This window comes from Phytophthora sojae, assembly GCF_000149755.1.
Source record: "Phytophthora sojae unplaced genomic scaffold PHYSOscaffold_2, whole genome shotgun sequence".
NCBI classification, from domain to species: domain Eukaryota; phylum Oomycota; class Peronosporomycetes; order Peronosporales; family Peronosporaceae; genus Phytophthora; species Phytophthora sojae.
In genome coordinates this window covers 5,486,038-5,499,364 of record NW_009258116.1, presented here as the reverse complement: position 1 = coordinate 5,499,364, position 13,327 = coordinate 5,486,038, and the positions used below count along the sequence as shown (strand labels likewise).

General features: G+C 55.8%; 5 protein-coding genes across 5 annotated transcripts; 1 reads left to right on the top strand and 4 right to left on the bottom strand.

Moving 5' to 3' along the window:
* Nucleotides 1-204: 204 nt before the first annotated feature.
* Nucleotides 205-1,988, bottom strand: PHYSODRAFT_349947 (ACY1-like metalloprotease). Its single transcript, XM_009521520.1, has 5 exons — nucleotides 1,869-1,988; nucleotides 1,744-1,777; nucleotides 1,620-1,672; nucleotides 1,440-1,544; nucleotides 205-1,364 (listed from the first exon to the last, which is right to left on the bottom strand). Exons 1-5 carry the CDS (start codon nucleotides 1,959-1,961, stop codon nucleotides 393-395), a joined length of 1,257 nt encoding a protein of 418 aa, XP_009519815.1. The 5' UTR covers nucleotides 1,962-1,988; the 3' UTR covers nucleotides 205-392.
* Nucleotides 1,989-4,333: 2,345 nt separating this feature from the next.
* PHYSODRAFT_344735 (ACY1-like metalloprotease) lies at nucleotides 4,334-6,191 on the bottom strand (the record flags this gene model as incomplete). Its single annotated transcript, XM_009521519.1, has 8 exons — nucleotides 4,334-4,621; nucleotides 4,692-4,832; nucleotides 4,907-5,140; nucleotides 5,241-5,627; nucleotides 5,701-5,805; nucleotides 5,874-5,926; nucleotides 6,000-6,033; nucleotides 6,093-6,191. The coding sequence occupies 8 exons, from the start codon at nucleotides 6,189-6,191 to the stop codon at nucleotides 4,400-4,402; spliced, it is 1,275 nt and encodes a 424-aa protein (XP_009519814.1). The 3' UTR covers nucleotides 4,334-4,399.
* Nucleotides 6,192-6,284: 93 nt separating this feature from the next.
* PHYSODRAFT_486473 (hypothetical protein) lies at nucleotides 6,285-6,899 on the top strand (the record flags this gene model as incomplete). The annotated part of the gene is made up of 1 exon (XM_009521518.1): nucleotides 6,285-6,899. One exon carries the CDS (start codon nucleotides 6,285-6,287, stop codon nucleotides 6,897-6,899), a length of 615 nt encoding a protein of 204 aa, XP_009519813.1.
* A 619-nt stretch (nucleotides 6,900-7,518) lies between these two features.
* On the bottom strand, nucleotides 7,519-8,595 carry PHYSODRAFT_420862 (hypothetical protein; the record flags this gene model as incomplete). The annotated part of the gene is made up of 1 exon (XM_009521517.1): nucleotides 7,519-8,595. A coding segment is annotated over one exon (1,077 nt), but the record flags the coding sequence as incomplete, so codon positions are not given.
* A 594-nt stretch (nucleotides 8,596-9,189) lies between these two features.
* On the bottom strand, nucleotides 9,190-13,297 carry PHYSODRAFT_284936 (hypothetical protein). The gene has a single exon (XM_009521516.1). It carries the CDS (start codon nucleotides 13,212-13,214, stop codon nucleotides 11,964-11,966), a length of 1,251 nt encoding a protein of 416 aa, XP_009519811.1. The 5' UTR covers nucleotides 13,215-13,297; the 3' UTR covers nucleotides 9,190-11,963.
* Between the last annotated feature and the right edge of the window lie 30 nt (nucleotides 13,298-13,327).

The window sequence follows — 13,327 nt, the reverse complement described above, 5'->3', positions numbered from 1 at the left end:
TGGCATCAACAGCTTCAACTTGCAACTTCAACTTTGACCATACTCGAATCAAGTCACATAGGCGTTTACTAAGTGTGGTTGTCGTTGGATCCACATCGTGCTTCAAGACGTTGCTGTGGCATCCTCATGATACTTAGTACATCGCCCTGTTTGATCTTGAAGGTAGAGGCTGCATGGAGCCATTGCCCCTGGTTTCGAATGGTGGTCAGCAGTAGACGTGCATTTAGGGCTTCTTGCAGCTTCTGATGGAGAGCTCCCGAGGCTGAAGCCTTCACGGTCAACTCCCAAGCTTTACTGTACCCCTCTTACGATCAAAGTAAAGTCTGGGTGTAACACAACCGAGATTTTACACTTCACTGCATCCCTTGCCTGAGAATCGCTCTCTTGCTGCCTTACTTGTGCGAGAACATGTCCCGGAAAATGGTTTCGTAGACCTTGATGCCGTGCAAGAACGTGTCCTTGTGCAGATACTCGTTGTGCTCGTGCAACAGGATCTCCGTCTTCTTCATAGGCGAAAACCCGATTGCCTGGACTCCAGCCTTGCGAAGATAGCGGCTGTCCGTAGCTGCAGGGAAGATCTCGGTTTCCAGCTTTTCCCCAACGCGAGCGCATGACTTCTGGAAAAGTTGCCACCACACGTTGCCACTGTCCAGCGACGTGGTGTAGTGCTCGTGCATGGGCTTCGTCCACGAGGCAAACTCCCAGGAAACGCCCTCAGCGGCGCACCACTCGTCCAGCTTCTTCCCCATCGCACTGATGTCCATCTCAGGCGAAATGCGGATGTCAAAGCCGGCGATGGCCTCCGTGGGGATCACATTGAGAGCGTGGGTCTTGCCGCCATCGCGAGAGACACCGCTCTGCAGCGCTGTGACGTTGATACTGGTCACATCGCCAAGCTTCTTCTTCTTCATATCACCATGCTTGCAGCCAACGGCGGCACCGAGCGCCTTCTCCTGCTCGGCACGGAACGCCAGCGCCTTGTTGCAGATGTCGATGATCTTGGACGTGGCCGTATTCTTGATGAACCGGCTGCCGTGCCCAGAGGGGCCCTCGGCCTTAACGTACACCCACCACTGCGCGCGTTCACCGTAGAAGACAGTGTAGGCGTCTCCTGGGTTTGCCAGACCTTCGTCGAACGCAAACGCGAGCGGCTGGATTGCCTTGAACTGCTCCGTCTCAATGAACGTCCCCATTCCCTGAGCACCTCCCGGTTCTTCGTCAGGTACAGACAGTAAGTAAACGTTGCGCTTAGGCGTGAAGCCGGAAGTCTTGAGGGCGTGCACTGCCTCCACATACTGGATGCACACGCTCTTCATGTCTTGAGTGCCGCGGCCGTAGATGCGACCGTCGTCCAGAACCTTAGCCTGGAAGATATGAGCACAAACAGTTAGTTCCGTGGCGAGACACAATAGGAATGACGACTGTCCCCATCGTCTCACCTCGAAGGGGTCATAGGTCCAGTGCTCAGGAATCGCGGGCACGACATCGTAGTGCGAGTTGAGAAGGATACCTGGAAGCGAGGGGTCCTCGCCTTGCCATGTTGCCTGCTCAGCAGTAGGACGGTCAGATTACCTGTTCCGAGATAATGATGCAGCAGCCTCTTGGTCCGAATTACGCACCAGAACGACAGGCTTGTTTTCAACAGGAGAGAAGACCTGCACTAGGAGTCCAACTGCACAAAGACCACCAAAGGAGTCACTACATTGTGACCTAGAATAAGTACACAAGATAATGGGCGCATACGTTCTTCCAGGTACGCGCGCAGCCACTGGGCACACTAAGCAACCGAACCAGGCAGTGATTAGCCTAGCAAGACACGTATTCTCGTTGAAGGACGTCCTCCTTCGCGCATGCATCCGTATGGTTACCTCCTGGTAGCTCCCGCTGGGGCCCTCGGCACTGACCGTGCGAAAGCGAAGGAACTCGACGAATCGATCCACGGGGTCTTTCCACGCCGCCATCTTCAGCAGCAGCGGGTCTCCGCTATCTCGGTTCTTGGCAAATGGTGCGGCAAAGATCCGCTCTGCATGCACCGGCTTTGAACATGAAGCAGCAAGTCATCAAGGTTTCAACTTGCAAAGTGCTCTTGCATGCCATGGTCGACCTGTTAAGCCTATCATCTAACCTAGCTAAAAGGCCCCTCCACATGCCTTTACTGCTCCTGAGGATGCGCGAACATGCGGCGGAACAGCGTCTCGTACACGTCGATGCCACGCAGAAAGGTGTCTTTATGCAGGCATTCGTTGTGCTCGTGCAGCAGGATCTCCGTCTTGTTCATCGGAGAGAACCCCAAAGCCGGAATGCCAAGCTGGCGAAGGAAGCAGCTATCGGTCGCCGCTGGGAACACCTCTGCTTCGACAGGAACGCCGATCTCCTATGATGCACAACATCGATCGTATCAGTCATGACCTCCTAGGCGCATTGCAGTAGCTCAGGACGACTTACCTCGCACCCCTCCTTGAACAGCTTCCACCAAACGTTGCTCTCATCGATAGACGTCGTGTAGTGCTCATGCAGCGGGTTCTTCCACCACGACACAAACTCCCACGATAGACCCTCAGCAGAACACCATTCGTCCAGCATCGCCTGGAATCCAGCGTTAGACATGGTAACATTGAGCTCACAATGAATACGGACAAGTTCTCACCTTGAACTTTTTCAGGTCGGTACTGGGCGAGATACGGACGTCAAAACCAGCAACAGCCTCCGTAGGGATGACGTTGAGGGCGTGCGTCTGGCCGCCATCTTGGGAAACTCCACTCTGCAGCATGGTGAGGTTCACCGTCGTCACGTCACCCAGTTTTCGCTTTTTGATATCGCCGTGCTTGCAGCCAGGGTCCGTATTCAATAGCGCCTCCTGCTCAGCGCGGAACGCCAAGGCCTGCATAATAAATGTTGTTTATACGTTTCATGCTGGATAGGGCTGCTTGGGAAAAATCCTCTCACCTTGTTGCAGATTTCGATGATCTTGGAGGTTGCCGTGTTCTCGATGAACCGACTCCCATGCCCAGTAGGCCCCGTAGCCTTCACGTAGAACCACCAGGCCACTCGCTCGCCGTAGAATACGGTAAAGACATCGTTCGGATTGGCAATTCCCTCATCGAAGGCAAGTGCAATTGGCTGGATGGACTTGTACTGCTCACTTGTCAGAAACGCTTCCATGCCGTCACCAGTCATCGGGCACGAACAGGAGGTGGATGTTTCTACTCGGCACGAACCCCGCTGTCTTCAGGCGGTAAACAGCTTCCACATACTGCACACCGACACTCTTCATGTCTTGCGTTCCACGTCCGTAAATGAATCCATCCTCAAGAACCTTTGGCTGCACCACCACCACCACTAACAGTCAGCACTACTGCGAGCAGTACCCAATGCAACGCAACGAAAGTCCACGAACATTGAAAGGGTCGTGCTTCCAGTGCTCACGGACAACAGGCACCACATCATAGTGCGAGTTGAGCAAAATTGATGGAAGGGAAGGGTCCTTGCCTTGCCATGTTGCCTAAGACACAATAGCAATGTTGAGTTAGCTCATCCGAAGACTCTAACCGGTATCAAAGCCCAGCAACCCCACTCACCACTACGATAGGCTTATTCTCTGCGGGTGAGAAGACCTGCACGTCAAGGCCAACTACACACACAAGCCGCATTTAGTGTCTATTGCGGATAGCACGTCCTCGTCCACGTTGCTACGTTACCTTCTTCGAGGTATCGCTTGAGCCAAACTGCGCACTAGCAAAGGACATCGATACGATGAGAATCATGATCGCTACTGGAGGTGCTGCAAGCACTCTTCACCCCACCTCATTGTACGACCCGTTGGGGCCATCTCCACTGATCGACGGGATGCGGATGTACTGTAGCAGACGCTCAATGGCGGACGTTCGCGCTGCCATCCCTGTTGCCTAAATGAGAGCCGTGATGGTTGTTTGATGAGCTGTTCAAAGTCGGTGCGGGCTCGTCGTATCATGTGATGGGATGAGTTTTGGGATGTTTTGCGTGGCGAACTGATGAAAACGATCCTTACCTCGAGTCCTGACTCAGGACTCCTCGAGGTAAGGATCGTATTTCCAGCTCAGGACTCCTGAGCTGGAAATACAATCTCAGTGTGGGGGTCAGTCCACAAGAAGTGCATGCGTAGCTTGGACATGTTCAAGAAAAAACCGGACTAAGATCGACCTTGCCCTTGCGAGGAGGAACTTTCAGGAGCTCCGTTGCTGCAAGTTGCAGCCGCAAACAGATTGTTAACTGACACGGTCGGTGTAAGTGATGCAGTCATTCGCAACGACGCCGATGCCCAAGTTATCAAGGTGCCAGGAATCGGTACTGTACGCACGTGTAATGGCGTCATACTCGACCGGTGAAGCCCTGCAGCTCGACGGCACCTTTTCACACCTAGCTAGTCTGCCTTGGTGTACGCGAACATGCGTCGGAACAACGTCTCGTACACGTCAATTCCACGCAAAAAGGTGCCCTTGTGAAGGCGCTCGTTGTGCTCGTGAAGCAAGATCTCCGTCTCGTTCATCGGAGAGAACCCCAAAGCAGGAATGCCGAGCTGGCGAAGGAACCGGCTGTCCGTCGCCGCTGGGAACACCTCTGCTTCGACAGGAACACCGATTTCCTACGATATATAAGCGCCCATGTTAGCCACTGGCCATATTCAAACGCGCGAGCAGGTATAGACGACTTACCTCGCATCCTTCCTTGAACAGCTTCCACCACACATTGGTGTCGTCGACTAAGGTCGTGTAGTGCTCATGCAGCGGATTCTTCCACCACGACACAAACTCCCACGATAGTCCTTCAGTAGAACACCACTCATCAAGCATCGCCTAAAACCGACCGACCAAACGCAAATGTTTAAGTGCTGACAGTGAATCGATACTATACACGGACAAGGACCCACCTTAAACTTCTTCAAATCCATGTGGGGCGAGATGCGAACGTCAAAACCAGCAACAGCCTCCGTAGGGATGACGTTGAGGGCGTGCGTCTTGCCCCCGTCCTGGGGTACTCCACTCTTCAGCATGGTGAGGTTCACTGTAGTCACGTCACCCAGATTCCGCTTTTTGATATCGCCGTGCTTGCAACCAGAATCAGCATTCAACAGGGCCTCCTGCTCCGCGCGGAACGCCAAGGCCTAGAGGAAGAAACGGTGTCAATGTTTGTAGCGCTCAGTTGAGGACAAGATGCTCTTGGCCTCGCTAAATGGGCGAAGATGACCCAGAAAAGTTACCAACCTTATTGCAGACATTGATAATCTTGGAGGTTGCCGTGTCCTTAATGAACCGACTTCCGTGCCCCGTAGGCCCCGTAGCTTTCACGTAGAACCACCAGGGTACCCGCTCGCCGTAGAACACCGTAAACGCATCGTTGGGATTGGCAAGCCCCTCGTCGAAAGCAAACGCCACGGGCTGGATGGACTTGTACTGCTCACTCGCCAGAAACGCTTCCATGCCATCGACGCCCCCGATTTCCTCATCGGGCACGAACAGGAGGTGGATGTTTCTGCTCGGCACGAACCCCGCTGTCTTCAGACGACAGACAGCCTCCACATACTGCACACCGACACTCTTCATGTCCTGCGTTCCGCGCCCGTAAATGAATCCATCCTCAAGAACCTTCGGCTGCACCACCAACAACACTAAGTCAGCACTACTGCGACCAGCATCCAACGCAACAAAACTAAAGTCCACGAACATTGAAAGGGTCGCGCTCCCAGTGCTCACGGACAACGGGCACCACGTCATAGTGCGAGTTGAGCAGAATTGATGGAAGAGATGGGTCCTTGCCTTGCCACGTAGCCTAGGGAAAACAACTATCAGTTCATCCGGCGACTCTCGACGGTCTCAATCTCTGGCAACCCCACTCACCACTACGATAGGCTTGTTGTCCGAAGGAGAGAAGACCTGCGCCGCAAGTCCAACTGTGCACACACGTATCAGTCCATATACCGACTGCACCTTCGTCTTCCTTTCACGAGTCTTGCAGCTCGGTACCTTCGTCCAAGTATCCCGTGAGCCACTCTGCGCACTATACACCACACACATCTGAGCACTGACTCATTGCCGCCACTCGCCTCTTCTCCTCACCTCATTGTAAGACCCGCTGGGCCCGTCCCCACTGACGGTCGGGATGCGGATGTACTGCAGCAGACGCTCCACGGCCGCGTCGGGCGTTCGCGATGCCATCGCTATTGCGGAAATGAGCCCAGCGCTGTGACATCGTTTTGATGACTCAAGTTGATGTTCAATACACCAAAGTTGCCCAGTCATCATTCACTGATGGCCGCGCGCAAGACCATCCGCCGCGCCGTGCAGCACGAGATCGCCAAGCGCAAGGGCTCGCGCTTCATCTCGGCGGCATGGCCGCTCTCGGGCGGCGGCGACGCGGCCTCGGAGCTCGTGATGCAGTACGTCGAGACGCAGCGCGACAAGTTCCCGGCCGCCCACCACCACTGCTACGCCTACACGACCATGGACGGTCGCGAGCTGTGCTCGGACGACGGAGAGCCGCACGGCACCGCCGGGAGACCCATCCTGGCTTCACTGCAGCGAGCGCAGCTGGTGGACGTGTGCGTGGTGGTCACGAGGATCTTCGGCGGCGTGAAGCTCGGGCCTGGAGGCCTCATCCGAGCCTACGGAGCGGCGGCGCAGGAGGTGATCGAGCAGGCCGAGATCGTGGACAAGGTGCCGACCCAACTGCTGCACGTGCGGACAGCCTTCTCGTTCGTTGACGTCGTCAAGCGCGCGTGCGAACACTTCGGAGCAGAACTCGTGACGCAGGACTACGCGGGGGACGCAAACTTCACGGTCAGTGTCCCAGTGCACAAGATCGACGAGTTTGTCGGCTTCGTGCGGACGAAATCGTCTGGGCGGGTGGAGGTGAAGGAGCTGTAAAGTGTAAACGCTGGCATGTACAAGAGTTTGGCATTGAAAACTGGAGGCACGTAACGGCACTTAACCTTCGTCTCGGAGAAGCAGCCACGCCAAGCAGAAGTGGTTGTCTGCTGCGTCTTCCTGGAGTCGTGATGCAGACGTGCTATCGCACCTCGGAGTAGTTTTCGGTCAACCACTGCATGACTTCCGTTTGGTGGTTTCTCGCTGCAACAGTTCTCGCAGCCACGACGAAATTGCAGTCTGTTTGCGCAGTTCTATCCAGGAACTGGAACATGTCGAAGTTGCCGGTAGCAAAAGCGTTCATCATCGCAAGCCTCGGGCACGTCAGTGTGCAATGGCTGTATAGCCACCTCATCACTTCCACCTGACAGCTTTTAGCCGCGCTAGACACCACTTCGGAGGAAAACTTCTGGCTGCAGTTTTCGCGGAACCACTCGACAATTTCCAAGCGTCCACTGGCTGCCGCAGCAGCTACTGGGTAAGAACCGCAGGCATCTGAGCAGGAAATGTGCAGACATTTAATCACATCCAGGGAGCCGCTCCTTGCAGCCAACTCCAGCGCCTCTGCGATGTCGTCAGCGTTGAAAGTGACAGGCTTGTGATCAAGTAGCCACAGCACCATCTTCAGGTCTTCGTTGCCGGCAGCAGTACTCAAGGCGAATTTGGTGCAGCTTTCAGTACGGTTCTTGTGCAAAAAGGCAACTACATCCAGATGTCCATTTGCTGCCGCTTGATCCATCGCCAGATCCGTGCACCCTTCATCGCGGTTGGAATGAAGCCACTTTACCATCTCAAGGTGACCTCTTTTAGCGGCCAGGTCCATTGCCTGCGTCGTCCCGCCATACCGGTTTTCGTGCAGCCATTGTACCACATCCAAGTGGTTTCCTTCTGCTGCCAAGTCAAACCCCAGCGGCGTGGGCGTACTAACGGCGTTTTCGTGCAGCCACTGCACGACTTCCATATGCCCGTTCATCGCAGCGAAATCCATCGCATGCACAGCGTATGTCCAGCATTGGTGCTCATACAGCCACTCGAGCACATCAAGGTGTCCATTTTCCGCTACACTGTCCACATCGATAGCATTGTCCGCCCATCCGTTCTTATGCAGCCAAACCACCACCTCAATAAACCCATTCGCCGCGGCCCAACTTATCGCATTCCAAGTAAACTTCCAACGATGCTTCTCGTTCTCAGCGAGCCATTTCACCAGATCAAGGTGCCCAAACCCAGCAGCCAGATCGGGCGCGGAGCTGTATTCGTTCACGATAGAGTGCTCCACCAAGAACTTCATCATCTCCAAGTCCCCCCTCTTGGCAACTTCATCCGCAACGCCGCTCTGACAACGGTATCTGCCCTGCTCCCAGACCCACTTGGTCACTTCCAAGTGCCCTGCCTTAGCTGGAATGCTGAGGTCGAACACAACTCTCTCGTACGTCCTCACCAGCCACTGCACCGTCTGCAGGTCGCCACGTGAAGCTGACGCCTCAAAGGCCTTGTACACTGCAGCGTAGTAGTCCACGTTCATGAGGCACCGCTTAGTCTCGTGCACCCACTGGATCAAGGGCAGGTGGCCGCTGGCGCCCGCAGCCTGAGCCGTTGGGCCGGTCAGCGCCGCCGGGTGCCGCTGGTACAGCTGCTGCACCATCCAGAGCTGGCCGCGCTTGGCGGCCGCCTGCATCGCCAGTCGCATCTGCTGCCGCTTCTCGAACTTGCAGCGGCTTTCGTCCTTGTCCAGCGCCGCCAGCACCCGCAGAAAGAGGCGAGGACTGTCGAGCTGCACGCAGCGGGGCAGCGTCAGCCGCGCAGACGGGAACAGAAAGCTATCTACGAGCTGTAGCACATGGTTCAGCGCGGATACGTCCGGGTGGCGCTCACACACGGCGCGCGGACAGCGTCGAGGTGATCCAGCGACTGTATGAAGCCCGGTTATCATATGAAGGAATTTCCGCCAATCGTTGTCTTTCCCTTGGTTTAGTGCCGTCTTGACGTAGTGTACCCGTTGCTCGTCCGTCCCAGTTCCGCATTTAGATTGATTCTTCTCAACATGGCGCAGGACGGCGACGCGGACTCGGGCAGTGATAGCGGCCTCCACAGAGGCGAGCGCAGCGCCGTAACAGAGACTACGGTAGTCCGGACGCCGGCGATGGCCTCCGTGTCGGTTGAATCGTCTCAAGCGCCCTCAGCTCCGCGTGACAATCGCCCGGACGTTAACGTTCCACAGCCCCCTTCCGCGCTCTACGACGCGCTGCCGAGGCCCCACGGCGTGGCACAGCGCTCTACGTCCGACACGGAGATGGAGAGTCGCACGCCGTACGACCCAGCGCTTCGGGGCTTCGTGGGGCGCAGCAACAGCGCGTCGTTCGACCCGGAGCACGTCCCGGAGGACGCGGAGCTGCTGCGTCAGCGGCTGCTGGCCGCTGCGTTGAGCACTCCCGTCAGTGGGGACGCCGTGAGCTCGAGGCTACTTCAGGCGCTTCCCCAGCTAGCGATTGGTCAGTTTCTGCAGGATTTCAACAACCAGACGCCGTCCTGGAGGAACTTCGCAGCCGCTGGGAGGCAGGACTCGACGGCGTCGGAGGAGAACACTGGGGAAGAGGGCGAGACTGGGAGGCTGCTGCCTACTCAGCCTTCTGCAGGTGAAGAGAGACAGGGATCGCCGCCCAGGAGTCGACGACGAGGAAGCTCCGTGTCCTCCATGTATTCCATGTCGGCGAGCGGGGAGCTTGAACGCAGCGACAGCGGCGGACCAAGGCCCCAAGGTACAGGGAATGCAGAGGGTGCTTCTGCGACGCGGCCCACTGTGCGTGTCGGTAGTGGTGGTCGTGGAAGACGCAACTCAGTGGATGACAGCGAGGATCAGACGGCGATGGACGAGCTGCAGGCGCTGTTCCGGAGATGCCACAATTCTCTTCCTTTTGTGGCGCTGTTCCTGGTGTACTTCGCCTACCAGCATGCCACAGGGATATTGGTGTTCGTTGTGGGCACCGTTGCGGTCATGGGGCTTGATCAACGGATGCGGGAGCAAGTTGCGCTGAAGGACAAAGCGAGTAATTGGCATCTTCTAGGGATCGTCGCGATGTGCGCGATCGATATGATTGCGATATGCTCCGTGGATGGCCCACCGAACCCGCTGCATCACTTTTCTCAAATGCTCCAGTCGAGGTCAACCCACAGCAGCGACGGTGATGATGGTTTATCCGGCGGGATCTTCTGGCAGGTGCTCTGGACAGTGCTCGTCAACGGTACGTGTTGACGCTCAGCGACGCATGTATGACTAGCTTGTGCTCAGTTATTTGGTTTTATGCTGCGTACAGATTTTCTGGTGCGGCTTTGGAGTATAGTGGTGAAAGCGTTCGTAGCTGGTGCCAAGTCGGACCGATTTCAATGCCGAAGAAAGCATCAGGATGAAGCGACAACTACCGGGGACCAGTCACCGACCACAGTGATTGCAGGCGAAGAGGATGACAACACGACTATCACCCCGCTTACCCAGCAAGCAGTGTCGACGGTGGCCTTCTACCGAAGAAAGGTACGCAGAGTGGTTTGCTTGCCCACTTCAGTTATCACTCTCTAACTGTAATTGGCGTTTTGTTGTCTCAGCGTAAACTCTACGGGATCATTGAAATGTGCTCCATTTTCGTGCGGTCACTGCTTGCAAGCATCCCATGGTGCAGTTTTTACCAGCTCTGTGCCTCCAAGTTCATGGCTGATGTGTTCACATTTGCCTACCTCTTTATCAAGGTACGCATGTGCGATCACCTTCATTTGCGTGATGCCAATTCTAACGATGGATGTGTGAGTAGGGTTTAATACTTGCAACTCAAGGCCGGCGTATCTTCATTTTGACGCGCTCCTTCGTAACGCTGGGACTTGAGTTCGGGGTGTATGTCACGCACGATGAGCTGGTGGAGGCCGGGTCCCCGGACTGCTCGATCTGCTACGAAACTATGCGGCAGCCTGTGAAGCTCGCGTGCTCGCACATGTTCTGTGAGGAGTGTGTGACTGAGTGGTTTGACCATGAACGCTCTTGCCCACTGTGCCGAGCTAGCGTTGGGTCAGGCCCGACTGAAGAAGAGAACGTCAAGCCCCAATTTTTGGATGGCCGAACTAGCCTCGTGCCGCAGCTTCTGTAGATGAACAAATGGTACGTCAACGCTAGCTCAGCCCAATTATCCCCTTAACATTATCGTGCATCCGGCACTGCCATATTTTTCTTCCGTTTATGCATTCAGTTGTCATTGGATGAGATGTAGTTGATGGTGACGGTGCCAGGCGCGGCGAGCTTCCCCAATGTGAATTCGCGCGACAGCGTTCCCTCGAGCACCGCCCACTCGCGCATACTATCGCGCGGGGAGTTTGGCATCGCTGAATCTGGATCAAAGGAGGCTTCTCCATCTTCAACCGGTGGAGCTGGCGCTGGGGACCTCGGAGTTAGCTCGATCACTTTGAACTGCATGCAGACCTGCACTTCCACTTGGAAAATGCCTTTGGTGGCATCGGTGATAAGCCGCATCTGCACGGGGCGTGCATCTTGCGAAACGGGGCAAATGGAGACGTGCTCTTGCTGGCAGAAGAAGCTGATGGCGTCGTAGATGTCGCCACCGCTTTGAGTCCGAGAACTTCCTTGCAGCACGCGCTCGACGAACGCAAGTGCTCGAGCCTCAGAGTTCTTAGCGAAGCGATGAGCAGGAGAGGAAGGTTGGTGCGATGGCGTTGTTGGCACCCCAGGCTTCCCAGGGTCCTTGCTTTGTGAAGCCACGTCTTGCTCGAACTGCAAGACCTTCTTGACCATGTACTTGACTACTTCCGAGACGCTGTCCGATTCCATGTCGTCGCATTCGTACGGGTTCCCAGCACTAGCGCTGAACAACTGGTCGTCCAAGAGCACCTTGTCCCGACCTAGATCTTTCACGATCTGAATCATGCTCAGGTTGACACTGGCACGACGCTGCAGGGTCGGCTGGTCCACTCGATTGCGGAGCCAGCTGAGCGAGACGCAGACGGGAAAATGGCGTTGCAGGGTTTCTCGGTAGCGTTCTGGGGGCAAAACAAAAAAATACGATGTTAGGGCAGCTGAACGGGTGAAGAGAAGCCGTACGGCCACTTACCCAGGCTTGGAGCCTCTCGCAACGCGTGTTCGAGGCGATGAAGCTGGAATCTGCACACTCGATCCAGCGCCCAGACCCAATCGTCAACTTCCGCTTGTGCGTCGAGATCTGCTTCTGCTCCTCCATCGCCTGAAGTTTGTACCGGAACTTCAAAGATGAACGATTCGTACGGCACAGGAGCTCTGGTGGGGAATAGGACATCCGCTCGAACTCCGTCCGTTGGAGCGCTCATCTGCGTCTTGTAAGGGACTAGTAGTTGAAAACGATGGTATATCTTCGCTTTCATCGCCACTCCATTGTCATCCACGGCGACATCGCTGCTTGGGGGTTTCGGGACAAGTCTTCGGACCTGACAACCTTGCAGTCTGATAACCCGAGTGGTTGGCTCCTCTTGAAAGGCTTCAGAGATCATCCCCATCAATGACGCCGTGGACGGCAGCCCAAACCTGCTTGACGTCGAGGTTTGTACATTCGGCAGGTTGCTGCCACTGCGGTTCGTAGGAGCAGCTTCTTGTCGGACGGGTGTCATTTCGAGCTTGCTCTGGTCTTCAGACAGAGTGCACTGCATCAATTGAGCGGTTGGTCTCGATCCGAAGAGAGCTTTCACTGCGGCTCCACTGTTGATGGTACTTGGATCGTTCGCTGGAGATGAAGCTAGCAGCACCAACGACCCGCTTTTGAGTGGCTTGGCAGTCTCGAGCTTTTCCGCGCTGATGCTCTTGAGGATATTGCTCAGCTCCACATACAGCACATCCATGCCCGTCTCGGTGATTTGGTTCTCTCTTCCTAAGCGCTGCACCGAAGTCCACAACTGACGCACACGCTGGCGAGCCTCGCCATTCAAGTTCATCAACTGCATCGACGCACTCAAGAATGTGTCGCTGTCGTCTGCTGGCGGCTTGCGATCGCCACGCTCCTCCTGGATCGCAATGCTGCCACCAAACACAAACTTCCGCTTCTCTTCAGCACCGCGTACGCGTCCTGGGTGGACTTTGGCTGGGGTCGGGAACGGCGAGACCGAGACTCCGATGTTACCCTCAGAACTCGACCGAAGGAAGGGGATAACGCGCGAGCTGACTACTGGTGCATGCGCTGCGTCAGACTGACCCCCAGTCCCCAGCATTTGAGAACCTGGAGCCGTCTCCACGGAATTGCCACTTGAGTCAGGTGCTACGCCGCCTTCCGGGCCTGGAGAGCACTCCACCATCCTTGGCTGGTCCGAACAAAACACACGGGCCAGCAAACAACAGCGTCGGGGGATATTGCTAGCACGAGCTTTACCTTCACGTACCAACTCGCAGGAGTGTTAATGGAGACGTT

Coding starts and splice junctions, on each gene's coding strand:
- PHYSODRAFT_284936 (XM_009521516.1), bottom strand. CDS start 13,214: ATGGTGGAGTGCTCTCCAGGCCCGGAAGGCGGCGTAGCACCTGACTCA.
- PHYSODRAFT_349947 (XM_009521520.1), bottom strand. CDS start 1,961: ATGGCGGCGTGGAAAGACCCCGTGGATCGATTCGTCGAGTTCCTTCGC. Junction 1,545..1,619: donor AAAACAAGCCTGTCGTTCTG/GTGCGTAATTCG, acceptor ACTGCTGAGCAG/GCAACATGGCAAGGCGAGGA. Junction 1,365..1,439: donor GGACCTATGACCCCTTCGAG/GTGAGACGATGG, acceptor CATATCTTCCAG/GCTAAGGTTCTGGACGACGG.